A 13,323-nucleotide genomic window follows, 5' to 3' on the forward strand; every position below is an offset into this window, starting at 1 on the left:
CTGGGAACGTTAAGAAGGGGTTGTGTGGTAGAGCATTAGCTGCTACCTAGTCGACATGTTTCGTAAGCAGTCCCCTACTGCTTACTCATCAGGACCAAATAGCGATCCCTACTTGTTAATACTCAGTTCTATGAAGTTGTGCCTACTGTCCTACAAACAAATCAGCAAAAATAAGCTGGCTGTTTGGGCTTCGGGGCATGAGTTGGCCCAGGTGAAGCAAAAAAATAATGCAATAGGTATGAAAAAATGACCAATGTGGTCTTTATCTCAATAATTGTCATAGCCCCATGAGTTAGCAGGCGAGGGGTATTCTGCGCAGTTTAATGTCTGCCAGAAAAAGAAATCATTGTTCCGGAGGAGCACGGGGGTAGGAACAATGATTTCTTTTTCTGGCAGACATTAAACTGCGCAGAATACCCCTCGCCTGCTAACTCATGGGGCTATGACAATTATTGAGATAAAGACCACATTGGTCATTTTTTCATTTTTTCATACCTATTGCATTATTTTTTTGCTTCACCTGGGCCAACTCATGCCCCGAAGCCCAAACAGCCAGCTTATTTTTGCTGATTTGTTTGTAGGACAGTAGGCACAACTTCATAGAACTGAGTATTAACAAGTAGGGATCGCTATTTGGTCCTGATGAGTAAGCAGTAGGGGACTGCTTACGAAACATGTCGACTAGGTAGCAGCTAATGCTCTACCACACAACCCCTTCTTAACGTTCCCAGCTAGAGAAGTTAATACAATTATTTTTTTCTACTAAGCCAGGGAATTTTTAATCTTTTTTCACTTTTTTCACACTCACTAGTGTTAGCTCCCTACACTTTCACTGATACCCACGCACCCACACATAGCCTCTGTCACAATTTAAGTGCTCCCGCGTAGTCCGTCTGGTCGTAGCACGCCCCGTCCCGTTATAGGGGCGGGAAGACCCCTATGATGAAGCATGACACTAACGGTTTTTTAGTGTGTGAGGGGTATTTTAACAAGCACATTGTGCTCCCATCTTTCCATGCTTAAGAGAGAGCCTAGTACCACTTCTGAAATAGTTAAAAATTAAAAATTATAAAAACCATCACCTATTCACTTTTTTGATAGAATCTTTTTGGTTATACAAGTCCTGCTCTGGAGGGTGATTCTGTCAGTACCTCTACGCTTCTCTTTTTGGTTTGGTTTTTGGTATTCTACACAATGAGAAAATTGTGTGTAGCTTAAAAAATCCTATAAAAATTTAATTTTAGGTCTCACAATGTGAAACTGAATGCGGCAATTACATCAGTTTAATTTCCTTTTGTGGTTTTTACACCTATTAACGAAGTTGGAGGGTATGGTATACATGCGACACACTGTGCTTTTGTCACTTACCAAAACAAAAAAAAACAAAAGTGTGTTTTCACATCTGCCAATACAATTTGAGAACAAATCATTTGTTGGGAACCTTAAAGTAGTTATAATGGAGGATTTTATAAAGGGGGCTGAGAAGGGGATTGAATTCTCACAGCTGGGCAGATGCAACACAGTTAGTCACATTTTTCAGGAAACCCCAATGCTTTCACCTATACTAGAGGCCACTTCTCCCTCCCATAAACAGGACCCTCTACTTCACGCCCTCATGCGCAGAATCCTGTGCCAATGCTCCTACTCTCAAAATCCCTGTTCTTTTGCACCCTCCCACAGAGGATTCTAAGCCTCTTCCTGTTCCACACAAGACCCCTTTCAATGCCCCATAACCAAAAAGATCCCCTTTACAAATGTTTTTTTTTCACAAAGGAAGCGTCTGAACCACTGCTTCGCTCTCCACACAAAGAACACATGCTGCCACTGTTCCCTAAATACTGGAACCTCTGTGCCACTGTTCTCTCACATGTAGGAACATCTGCACCAGTGCACACTAAATGCCTGTTTTTTGTGCAATTGCCCTCACACACAGGACCCACTGCTCCAAGTGACCACTCATCAATCCGTGCATCCAGTCACACTCTATCACAACTGGTTAAGTAGCCCACTACAAAGTCTAAAACCACAGATTTCAACAATTGTATTTTCTGCAATTTCAACACCCACCCACAGATTCCACCTTGCTTTTCTTACAAGATGTGTCATTGTTGACATCCTCACAGGTTCACCTTATATGTAGACTTACAACTATCGAAATAAGTGCTTTTCAGCAATGTCTCCTACCTGAATCCACACCGAGTCGCTCAGGAAACTGAATGGAACTGGGGGGTTGTCAGCAGTGTGCCTTTCCAGGACACTAAAGTCTATAGAGTCCTTAGCAATGCGCGGTGGGGTCCCAGTTTTTAGTCTCCCCACAGTGAATCCTAAGTTCTCCAGGGTATGAGCCAGTCCAAGTGAGGGCTGTTCTCCCATACGTCCAGCCGGGTGTTGTGCCAGGCCGATTCCAACCATCCCACGAAGAAAAGTGCCATTAGTCAGGACCACGCTGCCCGCTTCAATGAGGCTTCCGTCAGCTGTATCATGAAAAACAATATCACACTGTACTATAACTTTCCAAAAAGATACTTTGATTCAAGAGGCAAGCTCACAGAAAAGCAAAAAAAAGGTCACAGCACAGAAAGTGGTTTAAGGCATACCCAGAATGACTCCTGTGACTCTGTATTTTCCTGGAAGCTGTGGTTCTGGTTCGGAAATGAGAAGATCCTCTACAGAGCCTTCTTGAACTTTGAGATTCGGGATGCTCAGGATTTCTTTCTATAGAGAATACATTTCAAAAGTTACACCAACCACTATCAGATGAAGTGCATCTGGCACACTAACACCCTTGCCTCTCACACAGGAAGACAGATTTCTGCTTGCATTTGTTTGAGGAGCTTTTATGACAGAAGGATGAATGCATAACCTTAAAGACAATAACATGAGTTATACCAAACATTACACATTTAAGTCCATGAAGGGTTTACGTTACACCCAACGGGATACTGACCTTGCGAACGGGAGAATGAGGGACTTTGTTCAAGGAGGTGAATTTTCATGAACATGCTCAGGTTAGTAGCACCTTTTAGATCAAAGCGAAGGTATTTAAATGAAAGAACAGGAGTTTACGTGAACTGGATCTTGTGCAACAATAGCAGATTTAAGGGTTGTGAGGACATGTTTGTGATAAATATGGGCAACCCAAGGGGGGAAGGGGTGGGGGGTAAATAGAGGTAATCAGCACCAAGGAGTGGGGTGGTACGGAAGAGACTCATTTGGGCCACGAGGGCCAACCGCGTGATGCACAGCATGGCAGTGCTGCAGATGAGGCTGGCTGGGCCGGGACCGCAGAGGTGGCATCAACCCATCCGCAATGATCGGGGTAGGAAAACAGCCACCACAAGATCGATGAACAAAGAAAGGAGCTGTGGGATAGACCCTGCAAAGTTCTTACATGGAATGTACAAGGGCTAAATAACCTCAGAAAGATGATGATGGTGCATGCATACCTGCACCACAGAATGTAGATGTTGTATTTTTACAAAAAACGCACCTCCAGCCTCAAGTCGACGGGTGTATTACAGAAATGGGAAGCACTATGGGGCATATGTATCATCTGTTTTTTATTTGCAAGCACTGCGATTCGCAAAAAAAGCAGCGTTTGTGACTAAAAAAATGGAAAATGCGATGTAGGATTGAAATCGCATCGCAAAAATAAGGAATTGCAAAATTTGCGATGCCTTAATTTTGCATCAGCATTTAAGGAATCGCAAATTGCGATTCCTTAAATGCTATGTATGAAGCACCCAAGTAGTGCGATTTCTAATGAAGAAATCGCAAATTACCACCAACTTGAAGTTGGTGGTAATTTGCGATTTCTTTCACAAATGCACTTTTTGCCATTTGTGAAGGTGCCATGTGGCACACATGTAAATTTCAGGGGTGCATCAGGGTGTCCTTATGACACCCTTGCACCCTTGAAATTATTCTCAATTTGCGATTTCTTTCACAAATGCACTTTTTGCCATTTGTGAAGGTGCCATGTGGCACACATGTAAATTTCAGGGGTGCATCAGGGTGTCTTATGACACCCTTGCACCCTTGAAATTATTCTCAATTTGCGATTCTCAAATTGCGAATCGCAAATTGAGAATAACTTCCCATTCATTCCTATGGGCTCTCCTGGCCCATAGAAATGAATGGGAAAGTATTCCTTAATTGCGATTTTGCAATTTGCGAATCGCAATTAAGGAAAACTAAGAAATCACAAAAAAATTGTGATTTATTACAAACATCTCATTTTGCAATTCTCAAATAGCGATTCTCAAAAAATCACTATTTGAGAATCGCAAACACGGATGTTGATACATCTGCCCCTATGTGTCATGTCACCACATTCAAACTATGCTACGGGGTAGCAATCTTCGTCAGGCAGGGTACTCCATGCTGCCTGATCCGTACAGTAAGTAACAACACAAATGTCATAATGCAGGACGCGTTTCACTCCAAACATGTCACCATGGTGAATGTGCATGGCCCAAACATGGATGACTCTGATATCTTTTGTGCCCTATGGGGAAGATTAAGGAGCTGGTACCCAAGTCAGTTATCTGGGGCGGGGATTTTAACTACGCTAAGCCCCTCAATAAATAGATTGTATGCTACATCTAGGGAGCGCTCTGCTGCCAGTGAAGTCATCATTACTATCACTGGTGATCACATGTTGGTAGATGTCTGGTGACACAGACACCCTGGTATAGGGGAAGGAACATTTCACTCAGCAGTCTACAAAATGTGGTTCAGATTAGATTATTGGCTCACATCCGGTGATGTTAGTTCCTGGATGAGGGCTGTGATGCACCAAGCTTGCATGCTCTCTGATCACTCTGGCACTTGACATTACATTGCTTAATGTGTCCCTGGGCAAAAGACGATGGCACCTGTCGATGAGGGTGCATCTGGATATCTGTTTTCAGGATGAAATAAGGGGCAACATACAAAACGATTTCATGGAAAACAGAGGGTCAGTAACAAAACACTCTGGCTATACTTTGGGAGGCTTTCAAAGTGGTTCTAAGGGGTCACTGTTTGGATAGACAGAATGTGTACGCACTGTTTGGCTAGGCCAGCATACTCTCCCGTGTGATTTTGCATTCTACACATCTGCATAACATTACATAGACAACATGGGGTACTTCAGGCACTACAACAACACATGAAAACATTAGAAACAAAGATAAAAGAGCTAGAGGGGAAATAACAAGCAATGATGGTACCCAGTACATTGAAGAACTAAAACGCTGTAGTACAGAATATGACAAACTCAGGAAAAGCGAGGTCAATTACCTAGGGAAATATGCACAGGTACACGCATATGCAGAGGACTAGAGACCCGAGAAAGCGCTAGCTGCCATTATTCGAAAACCTTGAGACACGAATGACATCCCTCAAATCATGCACAAGGATGGACACACATTACAAGGCTGCAGAAATACAAGAGGTGTTCCACTACTTTTCTAGTGACCTCTATGCCTCTAGATGTGGGGGCACCCCATCACAAGTACATTCATACTTGTAAAACACTTGTGTGGCTAAGTGCAGCTCAACGCAAATTTCTGTCTCTCCCACTCACGATTGATAAAATAAAAGAATCCATCCGAGGCTGCCCAATGTCAATGTGCCTGGCTCTAACGGCTTTCTGGTCAAAATGTACAATTCATATACATACTTATTGATAACTGGTGGTGTATGGAAAGGCGCTGGAAATTGGACACCTGCCACCGACCATGGGTGAGGCTATAATAATCACGCTTCTTAAGCCCTCTAAACCAGACAATCAATGTAAATCCAATCGGCATTTGTCACTTATAAATTGAGGTATAAAAATACTAGCTGAAGCCATCGCCAACAAACTGTTACTGTTTCTCCCCATGCTGTTTTTGCCAGATCAGCTGGGCATTGTCCCATAGAGGTCTACTATGCACAACCTCAGGGCCATATTTGCCATTTTACATCAAATTGACATCAAAACCCGAGCCGCTGCAATACTATTAGATGCTACAAAAGCATTTGACTCGCTGGAGTCGAGCTCTCTCAGGATGACTTTCAGCGGCTTGGGAGTACTCCCATTGTTTTTTACCCTGGTTAAACTTGAATATGGTTTTCAGACGGCTAGCCAATAAATGAACAAAGGGCTCTCTTTGCCGATCCTTATCGCACAAGGAACTAGACAGGGTTGTACCCTGTCCCCCCAACTATTTGTGCGTACTGTGGAGCCCTATGGGGGCTTAACTCAGACAACATTACACACAGTGCGCATGGAGTTGTCAGGACAGATCCCCTCCTAATATCTATGTATCCAGATGACATTATGTTAGAGATCCGCAGACAAACCTCGATCCTGTCTAACAAGAGTTTATCAGATTTGGTGGTCTGTCTGGACTAACCATAAACTGTCAGAAGCCTGCCTTAGTCCCTCTAATGAGGTTAACATCTACATTTGACACTGAATATCTTTTGGAGTGTTGTGATGCCCTCATCAAATACCTTGGGATATGGATAAGCCTAAATATGAAGGAAATCATATCCGTGAACTATGGCAGGGTGATTACTGCATTAGAAGATCAAATAAACTGATGGCTAAAGCTCCCATTAACGATGGCTGGTAGGATCAGGCTCGTAAAAATGGTAATCCTCCTGAAGTTCCTTTACTACTTTTTAAACATTCCCATGTGGCTGAGAGGATGTTTCTTCAAAACACTAACCTCCCTTCTAGTTAGACTTACCTGGGCCGGGAAAATAATTTGAACAGTTTGGGACACCGTGCAATAATCCTATCATAGAGGTGGATTTACCGCTACTAATATGGAGCTATATTGTCAATGCGCCCAAGCCCAACATGCACATTTTTGCCCCATAATAATCATCTCACATCTTTATCGAGAAAGATATTACAGATCCTACTACCTTAACAACCGCATTATGTTTGTGATTGAATAATGTGAGCATAGAAATACAAATAGAGATTTGTACAACTATGGAGTGGGAGAGCCTCAGAATAAAGGAAAACTCAAAATATTATGTACTCTGCATGCCCACCGCATGCCCATCCACCACTTCCTGCAACATTTGAACAGGTAACACAGTCTCAAATTCAGAGACTTCACATCACAACATGGGGATGATTTATACCCACAAGGTGAATTTCTAACCATGAATGACCTCCTGAGAAAATTGACTGTTACCCCTCTTAATAGTCTCCTATACTTTGACTAAAATCGATGAGTAAAAAACTGCAGCCAAATTTTCCATGAGAGCCTGACAGTTTCAAACCAATAGAAATCACAGTGAGCAATGGAACCACCAAAAAGCTCATCACACTGCAATAAAGGGCAGCACAAGCTGATAGGCCTACCAGGGATAGCTTTGCAAGAGAAGGATGGGAGACGGATCTAGACCAGTTGAAAGATGACATTTGGGAGTATTGCTGTGCACAAACAGATCTTCTGCTCAGCAGTCGACTACAATTAATCCACTATAGTACGTTAACATGGTATATTACACTCCACCAACACTGCATAAGTGGGGACTGAGGAAGACTCAAGGTGTGCCCTATGCGGGCAAGCCTCGAGCTGTTCATGGATTTATCAGTTCTGGTACAAAGCTGTTCGTGGATTTATCAGTTCTGGTGACAAGTGTTTGATAGTCTCCAAGAAATTACAGTGGTTCCTTGACAAACATCTGCATTGGTAGGCCTGCTGGGTTGGGTGCAGAGGATTCCCTATTCTCACTGTCAATTTACATCCCTTGCCTTGCTCCTAGCCAAACGATTGATAGTAAGTGATGGGGGTAGGGGTGGGTCACATGAAGGGGGCAGGGATGTGTCGCAATGACGAAACAATGGATGTTGGAGATTACATACTGCAGCAAATAATTTGAGCTATAATAAAAAAAAAATCTCCCTGAATCATCCTGCCCCCGGTATGTATGGGCTCTGTACCGCTATAATATGTTGCAGGTGCTGAATCTGATGAGCACTAAGGCACTGATTGACCACAATTGAATGTGTGACCTGTGTTGTCCATTTGATCTGCCATCTATGATGGGTGGGTGTATGAGGACTTACTGCTCGACTTTTATTATTTATTCTGTTATCACAGGCAAAACTTAATTTAAAAAACTAAATTGGAATACAAGAGCACCAGGACAGAGAACACAAAGTCTGCATGATATTATGATAATATGGGGAAAGAAACACTAGCTATGCCTAAACTGGACTAACCGCATTAAAGACTGTAATAAAGGCTGAAAAGAGATCAAAGGTGGCAACAATGGACACGCAACGGTTTGGTAGGAAAACGGTGTGAAGCTTTCGATGCGGGTACAAGATAGATCAGGGGAGATTTACACATTTATCAACCAATCTGTGAATGAACATTTAAAGTATTCATGATGTTGGCTTTTATTGAACTACTGCAGTGCTTACACCAAAGCAATAAACAAATACAAGGTGCTACAAAAAGAATCATTTGAAAATACATAAGAGGACATCAGGAGTACTATTACTTATGAAAGCACAGTGGTATATACATAATGTATCTTTAGAAAAGAAAACAAAGAGTAAAAAGCAGGGCAGATAGGACAAAGAGGAAGGGAATAACAATACTTGGGAAAATAGGAGAAAAGCAGTGAAAAGGAGATGAGAAGACCATGAAATACAAGAAGAATGTGTAAGAGGAAAGAGCAGAGCGGTGCAGCTAGATTATGTCTAGGGAAAAAAGGGAGGCTAGAGAAAAGGGAGCACCACTATGAAAACGCTGGAAAATTATGCAATGAAAGCTACAGAGGATACAAGTATGAAAGGAGAGTCAGCAAAAGGAGGCAAGAAACGTGTAGGATGTGAAGTTTATAATGATTCGCTTGAAGGTCCTGCTACGAACAGTAGTCAAGAAAGAACGCAAATAGAGATTAGCAGCTTCACAGCATGGATAGGAAGTGACACATTTTGTATTTCAATTTCAAAGATGCTTTATTCGGTTTGTAAAATAACACAACCATATAGCAACAGACATAAAATTTTACACATTTTGAAACAGCTATAAAGAAGAGAAATAACAAATAACGGGATTGCGCTTAAAATAAAGACATTTAGCAACAATAATAGTGCAAAATCATAAGGTCATCTAGAAAAATACATTTGGCTGTAGTATTGATAATTATACGACCATTGATAATGTGCAAATATGCAGTTAAAGTGCTAAGTATCATCTCTGTATAAATACAGATTGATAATTTCTAAAAGGAATTCTGCAACATACTTCCCAAAGTGCAATATGCATATAACAGCGTCTAATCAGGCTATTCACAAGGAATAACTATGACAAAAGTGCAGGTGCTGGATCGTTCCAATAGTGGATATTATTCCATAGCAGCATGTACTCAAACATATGTGTGCAAATTAGCATGATAATACATGATATCAACAACATCCTGTTATAAAGTGCATAATACATTTAGCAGCTTGCGAAATTCATGTAATAATTGATTTTCTAGCAGAAATACATTTTAAAATATAACTAGCCACATAAAAACATACATCTGGGAACTCTAGATTAAACACTAATTTCATTGCTGTTTGTAAATGATGCGTATCATATTTTAAAAAGATGGGTTTCAAATAATATTTCCTAAAAGACGTATAAAAAGTGCAAAATAGCATAAAGTGACATACGCTCTGTTTTGATTTGCCATCACATGGGCACAGGCACGTTCCAGGTTGTTTAGGCACAGGGAAGGCCACGAGATGATGCACAATTCCTAAACGGAGACGGGTTAACACAAATCGATGGGAAGGAATACTAACTGTTACAAGATAAAATTGGAAACCTACATTAATGTTATATTGTTGGTAGAGATTGAATGTACTTTGATTCTTATATTTTTCCACTCTAATCTCAGCTCCCGTTTTGATAGAATAGGATCCATTTTAAAATCTTTAAAAATGTCCAGACCATACAATGTTTTATACCAATGATGTATATGGTTCAGCCAAGGAATTTTTGATCGATGGTCAAGATTAATACAATCAGTTATTACATCCTGTGTAAACTTTGTCTCCTCCTTTGCCCATATTGAACGCCATAAGGACAGAGGACGAAGCGCAATTAAATCTTTGACATAATACAGGTCTAATTCCTTGTGTAATAACTCCGTTGAAGCCGTAGCTGGGGCACTGATTAGTCTTTTTAAAAACACATTTTCCTTCCCCTGAACAGTTTTGGCACTCTGTGCATCATACCCCCAAACTCCAGCCCCATATATGGCTGACGAAATGCATCTGGCGTTAAAAAGGGTCAACATGTCAGGAATTCTGCGATCCCCTAGTTTCGCAGCAAATCTGAAAATACTGTTAGTATTCCTGGCCATTTTAAAAAGAACACTTTTTTGTTCATTAATCCATTTCCCGTCTCCTGAGAAGGTAATACCTAGATAACAGAAACTATTAACACTTTCTAATTTCCCCCTTCTAAGAAAAAAGACTTGTGTTTTCTTTGTTTCTTACCACACACCATGGTAACTGTCTTCCCTTTATTAATTTTCAATCCCCTGTTTTCTATAAATACGTGGAATTGATTAATTTGGTGTTGCAGTCCGTTATGAGTCCTGGAGAGGAGGACCGCGTCATCCGCGTATAAAAGGATTGGGATAGGGTTACCTTTTATAGTTGGTGCGTCTGCATTGGTCATTCTTAAAGTTGTATCAACGTAGTTAATAAATAAGGAAAATAATAAGGGGGCGAGTACGCATCCTTGACGGATGCCTCTCTTGACATCAAAAAAAGGGGTGCATTCACCATCTGTTCCAAACCTTACTTTGCTTGATAGATTATTGTACAAGCGGGCGAGCAGATGGATAATTTCAGTAGGGGCGCCCATTGCCAGTAATGTGGGCCAGAGCAATGCGTGTTCCACTTTGTAGATATTGTATTGTGGGAAATGGCACATCAAAGAAATAACAGGAAAATGAGGTGAGAATGGAACTGGGGGCAATGCATAAGTCAGATTGTAAACATAGGGCGACTGAGAACGCAAAGTTGCTGAAACTGTAATAAACAGTGGGTGTGTCAGATGAAATGAGAAGAAGCTGGGGGAGAAAGATAATCTTAGTTGTAAGAGGGTTAATGTAGAGGGAACGGGAACACAACAGGTTTGTATGGAGAAGATACAATTTGAGATCTTGTTCAACGAGGGGTTAAGTGTGCAGAAAAAGACAAGGATTTGAGAACTATCAGTATAAAATCTATCAGAAAGACCAAAGGAGATAGCAAAGGCAAGAGGAGTAGGGTAGATACAAAAAAGGAGTGAGGCAAGGACAGACAGAGCCTTTGGATACTCCAAAAATAGGAAGGAGGTGGGGGGGTTTCAGGTCAGCTCAAGCTAGAGCAGTCAAAAAGACACAATGAAAGCACAATACAAGTTACCCCAAAAGAAGCAAGAGTGAAAGAAAGAACATGTGGTATACCATGTTAAATGCTGCTGATAGAGCCAAGAGAAAACAACTGTCATTTGGCGTGGCAAGCTGATGTTTGAGACTGCTTTACTTAAGACTTATTCTGATCTGGCTCAACCTTTAAGAGATGGGCACGATGTGACCGGTAGATGTGAATCCTGATGTGCCGTCTAAACCTGGACACAGAATGTAAGACTTCAGATGTGGATACTAAACTGCAGGCATTACATGCAAAACTGCACAACATACCCTAGCTACATCCTCCAAAATGACAAGTATGCAGGTGTTGACTCCAGAGCTAGATTTACATCAATTTCCATCTTCTGTCTCCTTTTGCACTAACCTGCATGTTCTTCTTGTAGAGTTTCCTGTCGATTTGTGCTCGAAGTCCCCATACTGCTGGCCCCTTACACCGATTGAGAACCTTGTAGTGAATACCAGATTGGTCGCAGATTCTGGCACACAGTCCATCTAGGGCATCCACCTCCCGCATAAGGTGCCCCTTCCCGATGCCCCCAAATGAAGGGTTACAGGACATCTGACCTGCAAGGTTAAAAAAAGGAGCAGTTATAACATGTTAAAGATATTCAGCACCTCTGCCTATCATGAGGATACAGCACACCCACCCAAACAACACCACTCAAACTAAACAAGGAATGGGGACCAGAGCTGCAAAACAAGATAATATTTGATGGCTGGGTAATTTGGCTCAATAGCTTCTCGTTCTGAATGGATTTTACAATCTAAACACCAATTTATAGGACTTGTCATCATCCAACTAAATCCTCATGTGGAGAGCCACTAGGTAAATGCCTTTCTTTTTTTTTTTTTTTTTTTTTTTTTTTTGTAAAATTTTTATTTTTGATTTGCAGAAAGAATAAACAGATAAACAAAGGGCTGCGGAGGAACCGCACATTACTCCATATCAGGGCAAATCATAGTGCATGCTTCAGCAGTGTTCCAAATTATATTACAGGCAAATCCAGGCCAGGAGCGAGACAACTTAGCAACTAGGACCACAGTACCAATCGGCCTTCAAGCCCATCATTAGGCCAGGCCATCCAGGATAACCAGTGCTGCAATAAGCTGGGCCCCAATCCTCCAAGTCCCACACAAGCTGTGTAGATAAGCAGTCCGTGGACCCTCCACAGCCCATAAACCATGACAACCAACCGCCCCATCCCACCCCCACCCTCCCCCCCTGATGGTGACGCCATTCATTCAACACTCAGTCCACAACCATATTACACTTGAAAGAGGTGCATCGACCTCAATGAAGCCGGACATACCGCTGAGGGTAACCCCTTAGAGAGAAAGTCAACCAGGGGACCCCACTGATATCGGAAATTCTTATACTGGCCAAGGAAGATGTCCGCCACTCTTTCCAAACTGAGCAACCTCCAGAGTCGTGCATGCCACAGTGACACTGCCGGGGCATCCTTCTTTTTCCAGGCCGCGGCCAGCGTGAGCTTCGCAGCGCCGAGGCATAGCCACAAAATCTTTTTATCGGCCCTGGTCTGATAAACAAGTCCAGGGTCACGCAGCCCTAGCAGGACACAAGCCATAGACTCATCAATGGGATAAGTCAGCACTTCCTTTATATGCGAGAGGATTTCCTCCCAGTACGGACGGATCACCGGACAGTCCCACCAAATGTGGCGGAAGTCTCCTAGAAGTCCGCAGCCCCTCCAGCACTTATCCGAGGTCGCCGGGAAAATGCGGTGAAGCCTAGTCGGGCACATATACCATTGCATGACCGTTTTGAGGTGGGCTTCCCTCAGGTGCAAGGAATGGTTAAAGGTCGTCAGGTCCCGCCAAAGCGCCGACCATCCCACATCCGAGATATCTCGCCCCAGCATTTCTTCCCATTGCCCCATA

At 42.3% G+C, this 13,323-nt stretch overlaps 1 protein-coding gene across 5 annotated transcripts in view; it reads right to left on the bottom strand.

The window, feature by feature from the left end:
* MTO1 (mitochondrial tRNA translation optimization 1) overlaps positions 1-13,323 on the bottom strand; it is a 569,440-nt gene that overhangs the window by 460,728 nt on the left and 95,389 nt on the right. For all 5 annotated transcript variants that reach the window (XM_078652253.1, XM_078652255.1, XM_078652254.1 and 2 more), the window contains 3 exons: positions 11,789-11,988; positions 2,598-2,715; positions 2,185-2,474 (listed from right to left, as the gene is read on the bottom strand). In XM_078652253.1, the coding sequence (XP_078508379.1) occupies positions 2,185-2,474; positions 2,598-2,715; positions 11,789-11,988 (608 nt within the window). The remainder of the gene's footprint in view (positions 1-2,184; positions 2,475-2,597; positions 2,716-11,788; positions 11,989-13,323) is intronic.

The sequence above is a fragment of the Lissotriton helveticus genome, chromosome 7 (genome assembly GCF_964261635.1).
Source record: "Lissotriton helveticus chromosome 7, aLisHel1.1, whole genome shotgun sequence".
Classification (NCBI taxonomy): domain Eukaryota; kingdom Metazoa; phylum Chordata; class Amphibia; order Caudata; family Salamandridae; genus Lissotriton; species Lissotriton helveticus.